Below are 17794 nucleotides of genomic sequence, written 5' to 3'. Positions count from 1 at the left end.
GTTGTATAGATAGGGATTCTATTATGAATGGATCCACTTGATTAAATAAGTTGAACTCGTACTTCCAATAATTATTGCTCATTAAACAAATGTAAGTTCAGAAAGTAGAAATTAAAGGCTGTAGATAAAGTCTCTCTCTACACTCGAGTAAAGAAGAGAGACTTTCAATTTCAAATGTCTCTGTGGCTTCTCTCTCTGTTTCTGTTCATCATTCTCGTGTGTTGCTATCATCTACATAAATTTGTACGGGAGCCCCTGCGAATCCAGAAACACTTCAAACAACAAGGCATAAATGGCCCCGACTACCGCCCGATCTTCGGGAACACAGCGGCGGCAAGGCGGTTGCTGATCGCGGCGGCGGAGGCGGCGCCGATCCCTCGCATCACGCACGATATCTGCCACCGCGTTATGCCGCATTACTGGAAGTGGTCGAGTCTCTACGGGAAGAATTTCGTGTATTGGTTTGGGCGGAGACCTAGATTAGCAGTGGGCGATCCCAAATTGATCAAAGAGATTTTGATGAATAGCAACGGCAATTTTCCGAAACAGAAGATGAATCCGTCTTCCAAGGTGTTGCTTGGCGATGGGCTGGTTAATCTGGATGGTCGGAGATGGGAAGTTCATCGCCGGATCACTGCTCAAGCCTTCCACATGGAACGAGTCAAGGTCAATTTCTTCCCCTTTTCACTCTCAGCGTAAACTAAAACAGCTTCCTGTCATTTTTTATGAGCATTTAATAGAATAATTGTAATTATCGTAAATACTTTTTGATTAAATTCTATAATCATCTAATTTTAAATGTCGAATTAGCTTCTCACGAAATTAAAGATATGGAATTTAGTTATAGTAGATGTCTGTACTAAAATGACACAATTGATTTTTGAAACTTATCGCTTTCAATTATTTGTGGTATAGTTTAATCACTTAATGAGATTATTAATGGTGTAAGGTTCAGCTCACTACTCCCCTCTCGAGGAAAGTCAACTAGTGACCGTGAGCTGAATTATTTCATACAGTATTGTCTATTTTACAAAGACTTTATGCTGTCACTTCTTTAAAATCATAAATCATCTATTCTGTTGTCATGCAATATCTCAATAGAGTATTTTATGCACATGTAATTGTTAGGTATCAAGAATATTTAAAATTTATCTAATTTTGTTTGCGAACACTCGTGTAAGAGTGTCCACAATAGAGGCGCCGTGGCGGGGGAGAGAGCGCCGGAAAGGCGGCGAGGACGGGGCGGTGGCGGCGGTCTTCGGGGCGCAGCTGCGGTGGCCTATTGTGCGCCGCCGACCGCCGCAGTTATTTTCTTAATTTATTTCTATAAATATCCCTCCGTCCCGCGTCCCGCTTAAGATGACACATTTTCATTTTTAGTTTGTCCCAATTAAGATGACACATTTCCTTTTATAGAAACTTTCTCTCTCCAATTAATACATCCAACCACTTTTTCTCATTCCTATTAAAATATTCATCTTTCTTTCTCTCTCTATTTAATACTTACGCCCACATTTTCTCTCTCCAATTACACACTTTAATCAATAATTCCTAAAATCCTGTGCCGGCCAATGAATTTTCATCTTAGCCGGGACGGAGGGAGTACTACCTATTCCCAATTCATCTTTTTCATTCCATTCCAATTTCCAATCTCAAATTTACTCAAATCCACTCTCAGAAAATAGATAATTTTCGTTGTATAATTTTTCAATATTTGTAATACAACGAAGATTTGGTTCTATATATTTTTTTAATATAATATATTTTTTTCTAATTATTTTTGTCGAATTAATATTATTCTAGTCCAATTAAAATATACAAACAATAAAAAAATAATGTGATTTGTGGCCGTGGCGAGGCTGTTATTGGGCTTGACACGTTTTTGTGGCTGCGCTGACTGGAGGGACAAGTTTTTGTGGCTGTAGCGTGACGTTCCACCTTATTGTGGACAATCTAATATCTCATATTTTATGCACGAAACGATTATTAGGAATAAAATAATATTTAAAATTTATCTAATTTTGTTTGACGAACGTCATGTAATATCTCATATTTTATACACGAATGATTATAGGTATCAAGAATATTTAAAATTTATCTAATTTTGTTTGCGAAAATTACAAAATCTTCACAAACAACATTTATTACTCTATAATAGTTAAATAAATACTACCTCCGTTCCCTATTAATTGTCCACTTTTGTCATTTTCGTTTGTCCCCCATTAATTGTCCACTTTCATTTTTTTACCATAAATGGTAAGTATGTCTACATTTCACTAACTCATTCCACTCACATTTTATTATAAAACTAATATCTAAAAGTGAGATCCATATTCCACTAACTTTTTCAACTCACTTTTATTTACATTTCTTAAAACTCGTGTCGGAATCAAAGTCTACAATTATTGGGGGACGAAGGGAGTATCTTATTTTGTTATTTCAGATATACACTATTGCATGTATTTCATTCCATTTTTAATGTTATTCATTCTGATAATTCATTTTATTCACATTTTATAATAAAACTAATAATTACTACTCCCTCCGTCCCAGATAATTTGTCTCACTTTGACAGGGCACGAGTTTTAAAAAATGTAATGAAAAGTTAGTGGAATGTGGGTCCTACTTTTATATAATTTTATAATAAAATGTGAGTAGGAATGAGTTAGTGGTATATGAAGTCCACTAACAAAAATGGTAAAAAGTGAAATAGAATAAGCTAGGTGAGACGGATTGAAATGGAAAAATGGCAAACTATCTGGACGGAGGTAGTAAAATAAAGCGAGGTTCATGTTTCACTGACAAATTCCGTTCTCATTTCTTGAAGTGTGTGCAAATCCCAAATTAGATTACTAACTTTAGGAAGTACAGTAGTTATTTAAATTTCTAATACAACTATTCAGCGACATAGTAGAAAAATATGTATACAATGATTGGATAGAGCACTTGATTGCAATTTGTAGTTGGAAAAGTTTATCATTTGTGCCTTAAACATCAACTTAGTTGAAAAGTATTAGGTCTGATTTATTATTCATATGAACTTGGTGGCGTTGACAGGGTTGGATTCCTGAAATGGCAGCTAGCATAGAAGACATGCTGAAGAAGTGGGAGGTAAAAAGAGCAGAGAAAAATGAGTTTGAAATGGATGTACACCAACAACTCCAACAGCTCTCAGCAGACATCATATCTCGAACAGCTTTCGGCAGCAGTTGCGAAGAAGGGAATCGCATTTTTCAGCTCCAAGAACAGCAAGTCGGCCTCGCCTTGCAAGCATTGCGTAGTCTCTATATCCCCGGTTTCAGGTACTTCAAAATGACCTTGTTGTGCACGCGCATTTCACACCTCTGATAATTTTTGCTAACATTTTTGGAAAAAAAATTGTGTGCTGTTGTGTAGGTTTCTGCCGACGAAGAAGAACAGGATGAGATGGAGACTAGACCAGGAAACTCGTGAATCGATCAGAAAAATTATTGGGAAGCATGGCAAGAGTGAAGGAAACTCGAAATCATTGCTCACACTGATGATGTCTTCATATAAGAATGAGGATGGTGTTGAGGAGAAACTAGACATTGATGAAATTATAGATGAATGCAAAACTTTCTACTTTGCAGGGAAGGAAACAACAGCCAATCTCCTAACATGGGTGCTTCTCCTTCTTGCATCTCATCAAGAGTGGCAGACCAGGGCAAGAGACGAAGTCAATGCTACGTGCAGGGGCAACGCCCACCCTACCGCAGAAAATATATCCGATTTCAAAATAGTAAGTTTCCATCTGCAGCTATATGATTTCTACTTTTTGTCCTTATTGTTCTTGAACAAGTACTAGTCTTTATGCATGACATGATGTGAATCCTCACTAGAGAAGCACACAACCCTTTCCAAAAATGATTCAAAAGGTATATGTCATGTTTTTGGTGTGGTGTTGTAAACCAGAAAATGAGTAAACGTTGTGTTATTATGTGCATTTACCGTGATTAGGATAGAAAGATGTTATAATCGCTTCAATCTATTAACAGAAGCTGTTGTCTTTACTACAGTTGAGCATGATACTGAACGAGACCCTTCGGCTCTACCCTCCAGCAGTTGCACTAAATAGGCTAGCATCGGAAAATGTTAAACTGGCGAGCCTCAACATTCCTTCTGGCACGGATATGTACATCGCCATGACTGCTGTCCATCATGATACTGAGATATGGGGTGACGACGCAAATGAGTTCAATCCTTTGAGATTCTCTGAGCCACGAAAGCACCCAGCGTCCTTCTTTCCGTTTGGTTTAGGCCCCAGGATATGTGTTGGGCAGAATCTTGCCATTGTTGAAGCCAAACTAGTCTTGGCCATGATCCTGCAACATTATTCTTTCATGGTATCGCCCTCGTATCTACATGCTCCTATGCAGAGTATGACCTTGCAGCCACAGCATGGACTCCAACTTATTTTCAGCAGGATTGCATAGTAGGCGTAGCTAGCTATATTTGTGAAGACCTCCTCTATTAAATAGAAACATTTATTCCCTCTCATACTTTATTCTCTTCAACTAACACACAAAATAAAATTGTATAAATTCCTATGCCATTCAAGAAATGGGTCATTTTCTTTGAAACGAAAGGAATAGTAAATTAAATAAAAAATAAAAAAACATAAATAATAGATTAAAAACTAAAATAGTTAAATAAACAACCAAAATTATGTTGGCATGTGTCAATGACCCCTTACTTTTGTTGGGTTTCGGCTGTCAACACCTCAAAATGGTGTATTGATTTCAATATTTACCTTTCTTTTTGTCTTTTAGCATGTTATCCTATCAATATAGTGGTCACCTTGATATAAACTCTTTAACATTACATTTTTTACTTAGGCATAAGACCAAGTTTATCGGTCATGTGTGGCCGACGGCCAGGTCATCAAACAAATAAAAAATACTCCGTAGAAAATTACTCCATCCGTTTCAAAGAAGATGACCTCTTCCTTGGGCAGTATGAGATTTTATACAGTTTTATTTGATGTGTTAGGTAAAAAATAAAATAAGAGAAATAGAATAAAGTAGAGATAATTTTTTTTTATTTTTAATAATAAATCATATTGGATGAGACATACTAAAAAGAAAAATGAGTTAGTACTATTATTGGATTTCATGCTACTACGGTAAACCATGAAAAAGAAATACATGGTCTAATAATATTTTATTCTGAAAAAATCGTGTGACCTTATTTCTAGCTGAAATGCGTGGAAATTTGTGATATTTGGGAGCATGGCATTTCGCCTATAAAAGGGGCACGTGAAAATGTTTACTGAGGCACCACTACTACTCATAACAAAGTTTCTACCTGTAAAAATCATGGATTAAATATGCCCGGTCAATGGTTTTGACCAAAGAATAAATGTGACGAGACATTTAATTTTGTGAAATTAAATGGTATAGCGTCGATCTACATTTTACGTAGATAAATGTAGTATATTCACTTTCTCAAATCCGATTTCCGGTGAGTGAGAAATAGTGGATTAAAGTTGGGCATAATTAGCTTTTAATTAAAGCTTGGAGCATGTGCTTAGGGAATAATTAACTAGTGTTAATTATCGCACATTGGAAGATTAATACATCTTTAATGTGTTTAAATTAAGTGACTTTATGTTACTTAATAATTATAGTGGATCAAGATGGGTGAAAAAGCCCACACGCGCGCACACGCGCGCGCCGCCGCCCGCCCCGCCCGAGCCCGAGCCCGAGCCCGGGCCCGATCTCGATCTCGATATTGGGCTTGGGCTTGGGCTTGGGCTTGGCAATTGTTCTTTGGGCTTGGGGCTTGGCCCAAACTATTCTTTTTGGACCACCCCCGAGTCAGCAATCCAAGTGGCTTGACACGTCGTCAAGCGAGGCACAGTCACGACTGCCACGTGAGAAATCCACACGCTCCACATGCGATAGGCACACGCCTGCCACACGCTCGTAACCGACGGCGGTTACGAATCTGCCATGATGAGCCTTCATGGCTCGGTTGACCCTGCATGGTGGCTTGGCCTATAAATAGGCTAGCCATACCACTACATTAGTACACACAATTCCAAGCATCCTCTGCATCATAAGCTCTCTCCCTCTCTGCATTGTCTTTCTGTCGAAGCTCTGCCCTCTCCTCCATCCAGTTCGCCGGAGCTCTACTGATTGCGGTGCTGCATCAATAGAGACGTAGCCGTTTTACCTTTGGGGACGACACGCCAAACCGAAGAGCACTACCGGGGCGTATCTCGTCTTGCGGGAAGAGGCCTCCTCGACTCGGCTAAAGTCTATTTTAGCTGATCTCATATTGTATCTCAATATTATTTTGATATACTAAAACGCTACTTAGGAGTTCAAATTTTATAGGAGAGATTTTCATTTCTTAAAACGTTCTGTGGTTGTATTAATGGAGAAGACTGAAAAGTCCCAAGTTATAACTTATAAATATAATGGAGTTCTATAATATTTTCTTTCTAAACTAATTCAAATCCTGTATAACAATACTAAAATTCATAGTTTTTAATAATACTTCATTCGTTCACCAATAATCGTCTCATTTTTTCATTTTTGTCTTTCCACCTGTAAATGTCTCATTTGTTTCTGTATTCCATTTATTTAATCTCACCCACATTTGATTATAAAAATAGGATTCATCTTTCACTATCTTTCTTATTCATTTTTCATTATATGTCAAGTCAAACTGAATTTATTATGCATGGACGAAAGTAGTACATAACTATACTCATTTGATTATAATAAAAGTCGTCAGTCGTGCATCGCGCTGAGTTTGGATAAAACTCCACAAAGTAAGGGATTATCCTTTCTAATTTAATGGCTATGTTTGTTGAAAATGATAATACAGCAAATCGACATCAGATGAAATTGACATTAGAATTTTATAAGTAATATTCCTGGATTCCAACATTTGGATTTGGGAGAAAATATGTGGTTCTCCCTATTATGGTAGTATTGACTCTGGAGATATTAAAAGTAAGACAGTAAAAACAGAGTAGTAGTAGTATTTATATTACTGTCATGTTAGACAGCTCAAGTTAAGGATAACATAGAGTATTTATATATGCGTCACAACCCTAGTTAAGGATAACTTATTAACTACTCATTTTCTCCTACGTACAGGCTCAAATCAAAACAACATTCATTCCTTAAATGTTGGAGTTTAGTAAAGAATTAAAGATTAAAAGTCTTAAACATATGACATTTTTACGATTTTAGTTAAGAACATTACGTTTTGAATTATTTCGTCCAACATATTAGAAAAATGGCCGGAAGTAGTCCATTTTGGACGGCACTAGCCGTCAACGGTTGTTTAGCTGATTTTTGACCGAATTAAGCATTTAATTTAGAATTCTATAATTATTTTAAATAATTTGAATCAGGATTGTGATGGGGGAATTCTTCAAGAAACTAATGAAAATATTGATAAATACGAGTGTAGATAGTATTATTGATTATATGAATACATTTTGAATAATTTTCCGAATGAGATATATCTCCAAACAGGAACCTTCTGAATTTGTCGTTTCAGACAAGCCAACAGCCACAGCTCCACTCCAACCAACACCCAAATTTATTTGTGATTCAAATTCGGTGAATTTAAACCACCAACCCATTTTCTCTTTACCTTTATTACCGATTTCGTTTTGTAGGCGGAGGACCGTTTACGGTCACGCTGGCCGCTCACGAGATCCCTCAGAATATTAAAGGTACATATTTTCATCTTCTCCAGCTTTTCAATTTCGATTCATGGAAGGCGCGATTTCCTTTCTGCAGTGTTTATTTTTCAAGGATTTGTCCCTTTTTCATTTGTCTCACATATTTTCCCCTTTTATAGCTCTTGTGTTTGTTTGTTGATGTATTCTGGGCTACTGTCGTTGCCAATTTTTTTCTAGAATCAGTGCTTAGTCGATAAGCAGCAAATATTATGATGGGAACAACTTGTATTGATTCATAATTTGTGAAAGGTTTGGTGTTTTGCTCAAGGATTTGGTCTGGGCTGAAGTTGTTGATTTTATATCACGAGGGATTAGGGTTCGTTGATTCAATTTAGGGGTAATTTGTATGACGTTGGTGTGACCTCTTTCTTTCTGTTGAGATCCCTCCATTTGTCTGTCTGGTTGCTTCTCATATAATACAAGAAAGCAGACTGATTAGGCTGTATTGTTGAATAAAAAAAAGGAATTGCAAATGTCCAGATCGCAATTCTAAATTTTCCCATTCAGAATTGGCTAACTGCTAGTTTTGCATTCAATTAATTTGGCGTTTAAGTTGCTTAGTTCTGTTAGTATTCAAATTCTAACAAGTGTTATTGGCTTATCATGATTAAAACTGTTATGTAAAAATTTTGGAATAAATGGGGATCAGGCATGGAAATTTTCATTTCCAGTTCATTTTAAATTGTATAGGAGGTTGGCACCAAGTAGAAATTATGGGTAAAGCAATGAGGGGTGAAAAAATTAGGATTCTTTAGAAAAAAATTGATAAGCTCTTCTTTTGTTTGTGGAAAAGGAGAATTCCTTTGTGCTTTTTATTACATTCTCCCTGACAGTATGTTCTTTTCATTTGTCAGGTTCTTTCATTTAACATACTTAAGAGAGGCCGGTGCTCCTGTATTCTGGTTGAGATATATATATTGGGAGTATGAGATTATCTTCTCTTGGTTGTAGTTGTGATTGTATCATCTGTTTCGAACGGCTACCAGATTTACTTCAATTGAGCCAGGGAAATGCCATCCAATAATTTTTCAAGATTTCGTGGTGCAATCTGGCAAGGATTCTGGAGATCAACATATGGGCAAGAAACTGGTATTCAAGGTCAGATAGATGATTTGATTGGCCAGGGGAGGTTGTTGGTTGGCCGCTCTAGGCTCTTGCATTTTGTACCCTCTGAAACAAATAGTGGCTCGCATATATTTGTTCGGTCTGGTACACTTGCTGCTGCTCAAGTGGATCTACATTTAGCCAATCGAAGAAGAAACCTTTCAGTTGTTGAATCATTTTCTCGAGCAATTTCCATACCATCTATTTCAGGGCCTTCATTTCAGGTTTGTGGGCATCACATTGATTGTTTGCTATCAAGGCCTTCTAAAGTCTCTGGGATCAGCTCTCCGAAATCACTAATGGCTGGTTGTGGGTCCAGATTGCCTCACACTGAGTGCTCTATTGGAAATTTGTCTCCTAGACATGTTAAAAATGGTGCTGCTTCATATCATTCTTCTTGTGTGTATAAAAGGAGTAGTGTTGGATATTGTAGAAACGCTACCATGAGTTTGAGAAATAAAGAGCAGCCTAATAACTTCTTGTTGTATGCTTATTTCATATACAATGCCGCGAAGAGAAAGGGGAGTAGCAATCCATTCCTTGGATTTGGATTTGAGCGTTCTTATCTATCATCACCTGCATTTTCATCTGCCGGCAATGCACCAGAGGTATCATTTGAGAACTCCGTGAAGGAAGAACAGCGGTCAACCTCTGCTGATTCATCTGAGCTGTATGTTCTCTTCAATTTTTAAATTTTATTTCTATAAAAAAAATATTTTACATATCACAGAGCAACTATTTCTTTTGTTCTATTGCATCACTATTCTGCTAGGTCTGGTTAGTGGTTACTGACATTACTGTAGCTTCACCCACCGACTTGTTTAGTGGTTGGAATTCATCCTTTGAGGATTTCTTGTATTTTATGCTACATAGTTCTATTTAGTTTAACAATGTTCTAGGATTCAGGGGTGAGAAAAAAAAGTACACACATGTGGATGTCCATGCATATGTATGTACGTATAGATGTTTCCTTGCAATGCATCATGGACATTTTTTTTCCAGAAGTGCTAGCCACGTGATCCTTGTAAAACACTAAAACTAACAATCAGCCATGCTGGACCTGTCAATATGAAGCTTAGAATTTCATTAAATCCCCAACAAAACTTTCCAACTTTAGTAAAATCATTATGGCATCCTTTTATTCATACTATTTTGGGATTGGTTGCAGGAACAGTCCAATCGTCAGAGCTTTGAAGCTGAATTCAGGATCTTGTTACCTGCCCCATCCTGACAAGGAAGAAACTGGCGGAGAAGATGCTCATTTCATATGTTTAGATGAACAAGCCATCGGTGTAGCTGATGGTGTAGGTGGATGGGCTGATCTAGGTGTTGATGCAGGTTTGTATGCACGTGAGCTTATGTCACATTCAGTCAATGCAATTCAAGAAGAACCAAGAGGCTCTGTCGACCCTGCCAGAGTCCTACAAAAAGCCTACACTAGCACAAGGGCAAAGGGATCCTCAACTGCTTGTATTATTGCTCTCACTGGTGAGGTATGTGCATCCAATGTATAATTTGATAAACACGCTGCTCAGAAACCTTAAATCACCATACTTTTTTCTGGACAAGGCAATTCCTAGTATTTTGAAGCATTAATAGGTGTCTGTTTCTCCCAAAGACATGTGGATGAATGTGTTCCTTCCAACTTCATGTGGTTTATTTATTAAAATTTCTTTCTTGTGTAGGGTCTCCAGGCCATTAATTTAGGAGATAGTGGGTTTATGGTTGTTAGAGATGGAAGTACGGTTTTCAGATCCCCTGTTCAGCAGCATGATTTCAATTTTACTTATCAGCTGGAGTGTGGGAGTACTGGCGATTTGCCTAGCTCCGGACAGGTGATGTAGCTCCTTCCTTCGATTTTACTCTCTGCCTGTGTTTATGATGTCAGAAGAAAAAGTCATTTATGAAGTGTTACTTTTTTTTATTAACTGGAATCCTGGATGATAAAAAACTCTCCGGGGACTTGAAATTTTGCTATTTACTATTTAGTTGTGCACACCTTTCAAGGAAAATCTAAATTATGCTGTATCTTATTTTATCGATTATTTTACTCTTTTGCATACTTCTCGGAATTGTGTAGTATTTCAGTTATAGTTGGAAATGAATGGCGTATTATATTTGAGAGATATCAATGGTTTGCTGAGTGATCATCCTATTAGGGCCTGCATACTATCCTGACATTTTTCAATCAGACATCTGAAAGGTTTGCTGTTGCAGTTGGAAATCAAACTTACTAGTGTGATAAATCCACTTTTATGGGAAGCACGTTTATTCACTGCATGGTTAGCTTGTCACTAACATTGGCAGCTCTATTAGTAACTTTTGTTGTCCTGGAAATTTAGCACTTTGACCTCTTGTTGGCATATGAGGAAGGCATTATTAAGCAACCATAATCCTATCAGTGGACAGTGATAGCAACCTACATGGAATTATGGATTCATGATTGCCTTATCTTATCCGTAACACATAATTTGTAGCTGTTATTTATAGATTAGTTATACTTCTCCAGCCATTGGGTTATATATAATTCCGCATTTTTGTGTAGTTTAATTGGAAAGACAATGAAACTAAATGGTTCATGTGTGTGATGCAGGTGTTTACAATACCTGTTGCTCCAGGAGATGTGATAATAGCTGGGACTGATGGGCTATTCGACAATCTGTATAGCAATGACATTACTGCTGTTGTGGTTCAAGCTACAAGAGCTAGTTTAAAGCCACAGGTGACAGCACAGAAAATAGCAGCATTGGCACGGCAACGAGCACAGGACAAAAACAGGCAGACACCTTTCTCTGCTGCAGCACAAGAAGCTGGTTTCCGTTATTATGGTGGGAAGCTTGATGACATTACCGCAGTTGTTTCTTATATTACTAGTGACCACAAGGTATGCTCTCTCTGATATCAACTCAGAATCATACATGTTTGCATTTTATCTTTGTCTCGGTATTCACCAGCCTTAGTTCCATTCTTCGCCACTTCTTTCCATCATGATATGTTACAATTGTCCATCATTATCTTGATTGATAATGAATAGGATGTGCTTTGATTCGTTTTCAATTTGCTTCGATTTGTTTCCTTGTTTAGTTTTAAGTTGATTTACTTTCCTTGTTTAGAGTTTGTAGGAGTTCTATAAATAGCTCTTTTAATAAATAGCTCTTTTAAAAGAAGAGCTAGACATCTCGGAAAATATAGTGTTTGAGGACGGTACCGTAGGCCTCTTTTGATGATTATTAGGCCTCTTCGGAGGATTGTTCTAATTGACTTTTAATTTCTGCTCTTGTTTTCTCCTTTTGGTTTGTTATCGTTACTTTTGTGTCAACCACTTTTCACTCCATATAAGTGAATCGACATCTTTTTGGGTGATTATTAAAAGGATACTAGATTTTAGATACTTGCTAGTTGCTACTAGGGCCGGTAATTATCGATACAATATGAAAATCCAACACGAACACACATGACCGAAGTTAATGGGTTTGGATCAAGCCTTATTTTCAATACAATATGAAAATCCAACACGAACACACGCAACCGAAGTTAATGGGTTTGGATCATGCCTTATTGGGTGTATGTCCTTATTGGCTCGACCCAATAAGAACCCGATTAGTTTGGGTTAGACTTTATTAGGCTGGGTCCATATCGCATTGGTTCGATAACGAGCCAACCCGCACGATTTGTTTACCCTACTTGCTACCCCATTCACATGGAATAGGCAAGCATTTTTATGTAAGAGTAATTGGTCTATAACTAATTAGATACTCCCTTCTGTTGCAATTTAAGTCAACACTTTTTTAAATGCTCCACTCTAATTGACACATTTCCTGAAATGGAAGCATCATCATCTCTACTTTATTCTCTCCACTCAACTCACTGCAGAGTAGGAAATGCTCCCCTTAGAGTGAGATGGGGGGAGTATACAAAACTTTTGGCCAAATCATGAATAACACAATAAAATACTCCTTCCGTCCCACTCAAGACGTTCACATTCTTGAGTGGCACGAGATTTTAGGAGGAGTTTGTTAGGTGGAATAAGTAGAGAGAAAAAAAGGTAGTTGAATATTTTAACGAGGAGAGAGGAGAGAGAGATTTATTTCCAAATATAGAAAGTGGACATCTTGAGTGGAACAAACTAAAAAGGAAAGATGAACATCTTGAATGGAACGAAGAGAGTAATAGGTACATAGACTATCGATTTGTTACAATTTTATCACGAATTGAGGATCCAAAGTTTGATGTTGATGCAGACGCAGATGCCGAGATTTGCCTTCATGGACTCCTTATTTGACCAACAATACTACTTAGTTTGGAACGGCGTAGTATTGTTCATCAGACGATGAATCCATGTACATAAATCACGGCCTCCACATTAGTTTGGTATCTGGTGATTTAAGTTTGTGTTAATATCATCATAAATCGAAAGTCTATGAATTGTCATACTAAAACTCATGTTTGTGTGCAATTCATTAATTGAGTTTGTGCAATTACTAGACAATAACCTTAGATTTTGAGCTATGTAATATTCTCAGTATCTCGTCATAATCTGATAAGTGAAACCTTCCCAGCCTATCTTCTTTTTAAACGTGGCTCAACTTAAACCGGACTTGCGATGTATTCTATTGCAGGACAAACTCTCAAGCAAAAGCTCTGACTAGAGAAATAGTTTGTTGTGGCATTCGACTATTTTTGGAAGGAGAGTTTGCCTCAAAGACTCTCGAGGGCTTGAAGCTGTTATGTTGCTTTCATATAGTGAATGAATGTGAGTGTATATAATACAGTTATGTGTAGTTATGTGTTGGTAGGTATGGTGATTTCACATTATAAACGGATGTATGAAGCAAATAGAGGAAGAGTGAGAGTTTTGGAATTTATAGTAGTTGCATTATGCATTTAATCTTTCTCTTCATGTTTTCCCTTCTCAACTGTTTTTTTTATTTTTGCTTGAGATATTATTTTGGTGGATAATTTTCCATCAAATAGTAATATATTTCAAAGAAATAGATGGATTTCAATAATGATGGATGGTTGGATAATATTGTCGTTGCGTGTCTGTCATATTGGTGGAATTCACCAACTTCCTTCTTAGAGATGACACATTTTTAATCAATACTTCATCCCTCTTCAAAAAATTGACAAACTTATAAATGACATGAGTTTTAATTGGTAAAGTAAGACAGAGATGAGAAAAAGTAAGAGAGAGGGAATGTAATGAGTGTTAGTGGATTATGAGGTCTAATTATAAATAATGTGTAGGATTATTATTTGTTGAAAAACTTTTCATATTTAAACTTTGTCTAATTTTGGAGGACGATCGAAAATGGTAAAACTAGTCTATTTTTTGAGACGCAAGGAGTATCAGGCAAGTGTCTTAATAAAAAAGAATACATATTTTTGCATCAAGGTTAAGTGTCTTGATAGGAAAATTACAATCTATTTTTTGCTACAACAATATGTTTATCTATAAAACTTAAATACGATACCATAATAGGCTGCAAATTTATAGTAAAAAAATATTTTTATGATATCGTTCTAACTCCAATAGTCCAAACTAGTTGGCTTAGGATTAGGTGGAGTTGATCCAATTGACAAATTCCCAAATATATGTGAAAATGTATAATAACTTTCTTACATGCTGTTTAGAGGTAAAACCATTATAAATTGCAATCAAAGTGATCACATAAAGTTATGCTATATTTGTAGAGTAGGAGTAGGAGTAGGAGTAGGAGTAGGAGTTATAATTTATAAAAATGCACAATATGAAAAAGATGCGCAAATTGTGCTACTAAAACGACAGTCGCGTATACCACAAATAACTGATAAAGAGGTTAAAAAAAATGCAATCATGTTTTCTGTTTAACAATTATTTCAAACAATTAATATATAGGTCCTAGTTTGAATTGACAAACAATAATTTCTTCAAATAATTAAAGTATGCCTTAGCAATTATATTCTTTGTGAGATTTCTCGAGTATACGTAATTCATAGTATTATGTTTATATGAATTAAAATATGATAGAAAAATACATGCCACAATTGCAGGTTATTCATGTTATAAAGGCAATAACTATTTAGATCGTAGGTGAAGTATATCTCCTTGGCTATAATGGAGTATGTACAAAAAAGAATTGGAGTATAAAATATAGTGGGACCCTTATTACTAAATTTATTTTGACCGGCGACTAACACCTAGGGCTGCTGTTTGCGCAATAGTCCCTCCATTCTATAATAATATAGATAAGAGTTTAACGTACATTATTCTCTTTCTTACTATACCATTTCTCTACTTGAACTATTTATTAGTATCATTTTTTTCAAAATAACTTCGAAAAAAAAAATGCCAACAATAATGGTAGAGAAGTACTACCTATTCAATATAGAAATAAATCCCTTTAACTTTGGATCCTTTTGAATTACAACTAACAAGTCAATATTTTGGACTTCATTATATCAATATATGCATTTTATATCTCTACTTATACTTATATTGCTTGTTTAAGTAGTTGTTTTAACTTTTTTCCCCATATAGTCAAATTATTATACTTATTTATTAACATATGAGTATTTTTGTTGCTATATATAGTTTCTTTAATCTTTCTTATTAGGGAATACAATTATTTTAATGACTCGGAAATTGCTCGGAAGTTTAGATAGACAAATTAAATATGCAAACTCCAGTTGTACATGTTCACTGCCGGTATTCCTTTCCCATGAAACAAACTCACTTTATCATTATTAAAATAGTATAATATTTAATTATTTCAGATTTATGTTAAATAAATTATAGTTATGTTGTGTATAAACTAACAATATTATTTACCATAAAGCCTATGCATATAAAATAAAGAACTGTTCCTAAAATCACAAAATTTGATTAAATTTATTAGTTTATTTTGTACCTTTTGAAAATTAAATGACAATTATTTTGCTCGTGTCTGAACTAACAGCATTATTTGCTATAAAGGTATACCTATAAAATAAATTGCTATGTCCAAAGTCCAAACACAAGCAAAAATATGCTAAGTTTGAGATAGGAACTTGGAGCTATCTCATGAGTGAAGTAATTAGCTAGTTAGTATCCAAAATATTCACGCTACACAAATATAGATTATTTCCATATATTATATACTACATGTTCCCACTTCCCACTACTAATTAGACATGTAAAAAAACAAAACAATAAAATAGTAATATAAAATTTGTCGTCTAAGTATTTTTCACGTGACTACAATGTATAGCAAGTAATCTTCTAACAACCATGTAGATTTATATTATACAAATCCATCTTCACTTTTGCTTTACCTATCGAAAAGTAATTACTCATTTTGATAATTGATCCATCCCCAATTCTTGACTAGCTACACATCTTTTTTCAAAAAAACACAAAAAGTTTGGCAAAAACCATATCACAATCACCACGATTTTACGTAGAAAAGTAATCCCCACCGACAAAAACACAACTTTTATAAACCACCAAAACCCAACACACTAACTCACCATTAATCCAAAATGAATTTCATCACACTCTCTCTCCTCTCTCTCCTCTTCCTCCAAACCCATGCAATAATCTTCACCATCCAAAACAAGTGCCCCTACACCCTCTGGCCCGCCTCCATCCAAAATGAATTTCGGATTTATGCATTTTGTAATCATAGTCAAAAGAATCGAGAAAAATTTCCAACGTCGAATTTTAATGAGGTTCTTGGATAAGATTGTATAGTACGACGTACCACTTCCGATAAAAATATGGGCAATTGATATGACACGGAAATTAAGACAAAATTGGTAAATTTAGAGAGAGGAGAAGAATGGTAGTTAAATGAGTGTTAGTGGATAGTGAGACTTTTACGGTACAACCCTATGCTCGACTAAAGGAGACGGAAACAGAGCAGCTGGTGGAAGAGGCGGATTTCGATACAACCGGAAGTGGCGGCAAGGAGCCGGAGAGAACTATCGGCAAGGATCGATCGCGATGTCAGAGACGTCTGCCAGACCACTTTGCCCGACTTCACATCTCACTGAAGTGAAGAACAGAGGGAATTATTGTTCTTGCTTTATTTATACTTTTCAATTGTTGCTTTCCTTTTTGAGAACAATTATTTAATTATGGTTTATTTTGAGTCGAGCGAACTATAAGCTCCTTTCCGGGTTTTCTTCGTTGAGTCTTTCCCAGATCGTAGGTCGAATCAACCCTAGGGTCCATAGATATAAATATGCGTGTATTTTATTTCACTCTCAAGAAATAAAATATCTTTACGCAATCTTTTTTTTACACTCAAAACCCTAGTTCTTCTCGTCGTTGATCGTCGGGCAAACGTTCCCGCGACTTCATGGAGGGATTACTTAGCGTTAGGGAGTTTATCCTTAACAGAGACCCACATTATTAGTATTATTTAATGGTGGTATAAGTTGTTGTATGAGGGTAATAAATTGGGATAACTTTCTAAAAATGGAATGCACATATTTTTGTGGGACGGACGAAAATGAAAAAGTGCACATATTTTTATGGGACGGACGAAAATGAAAAGTGTACACATATTTTTATGGGACTGAGTACTATTGAACAGAAAAATCTCCAACGTCGAATTAATGAGTTTCTTGGATAAGATTGTATTGTACTACGTACTAGTATTTAAATTTTGAATATTATATGGTCACGTTCCTATATATATTTGATGAAAAGTCACCATAATTTATTGGCATAAGATAAAATAGGGAGTTGGGCATGCAATTTGAGTTGTAGGATGGATGGACACACCACAGTCCACACACTGTCCATCTCGAGTAAAGTCTTGGTCATGAAATTTGTGAAGATTCAAATAAATGTCCATTAATTTAGGATCTTACATCATAGTGACACAAATCTATATTTTCCACAAATATAATGACACAATTCATATAAAAAAAAACTATACGCGTATTCGAACTTGTAAAAAAAATATGAATCATATTTTTTATGATTATCAAAGACAT

At 35.9% G+C, this 17794-nt stretch overlaps 2 protein-coding genes across 2 annotated transcripts; both read left to right on the top strand.

Annotated features, from left to right (window-relative positions):
• Positions 1-74: 74 nt before the first annotated feature.
• LOC121757314 (cytochrome P450 734A1) lies at positions 75-4518 on the top strand. Its single transcript, XM_042152857.1, has 4 exons — positions 75-666; positions 3058-3302; positions 3397-3760; positions 4038-4518. The coding sequence occupies exons 1-4, from the start codon at positions 175-177 to the stop codon at positions 4452-4454; spliced, it is 1518 nt and encodes a 505-aa protein (XP_042008791.1). The 5' UTR covers positions 75-174; the 3' UTR covers positions 4455-4518.
• Positions 4519-7501: 2983 nt separating this feature from the next.
• Positions 7502-13730, top strand: LOC121759110 (probable protein phosphatase 2C 55). Its single transcript, XM_042154609.1, has 6 exons — positions 7502-7717; positions 8581-9500; positions 9999-10323; positions 10516-10665; positions 11424-11714; positions 13450-13730. Exons 2-6 carry the CDS (start codon positions 8737-8739, stop codon positions 13477-13479), a joined length of 1560 nt encoding a protein of 519 aa, XP_042010543.1. The 5' UTR covers positions 7502-7717; positions 8581-8736; the 3' UTR covers positions 13480-13730.
• Positions 13731-17794: the final 4064 nt, after the last annotated feature.

Source organism: Salvia splendens, chromosome 12 (genome assembly GCF_004379255.2).
Source record: "Salvia splendens isolate huo1 chromosome 12, SspV2, whole genome shotgun sequence".
NCBI classification, from domain to species: Eukaryota; Viridiplantae; Streptophyta; class Magnoliopsida; order Lamiales; family Lamiaceae; genus Salvia; species Salvia splendens.
Note: the sequence above shows the minus strand (reverse complement) of the source record. Positions and strands in the feature narration are given on the sequence as shown.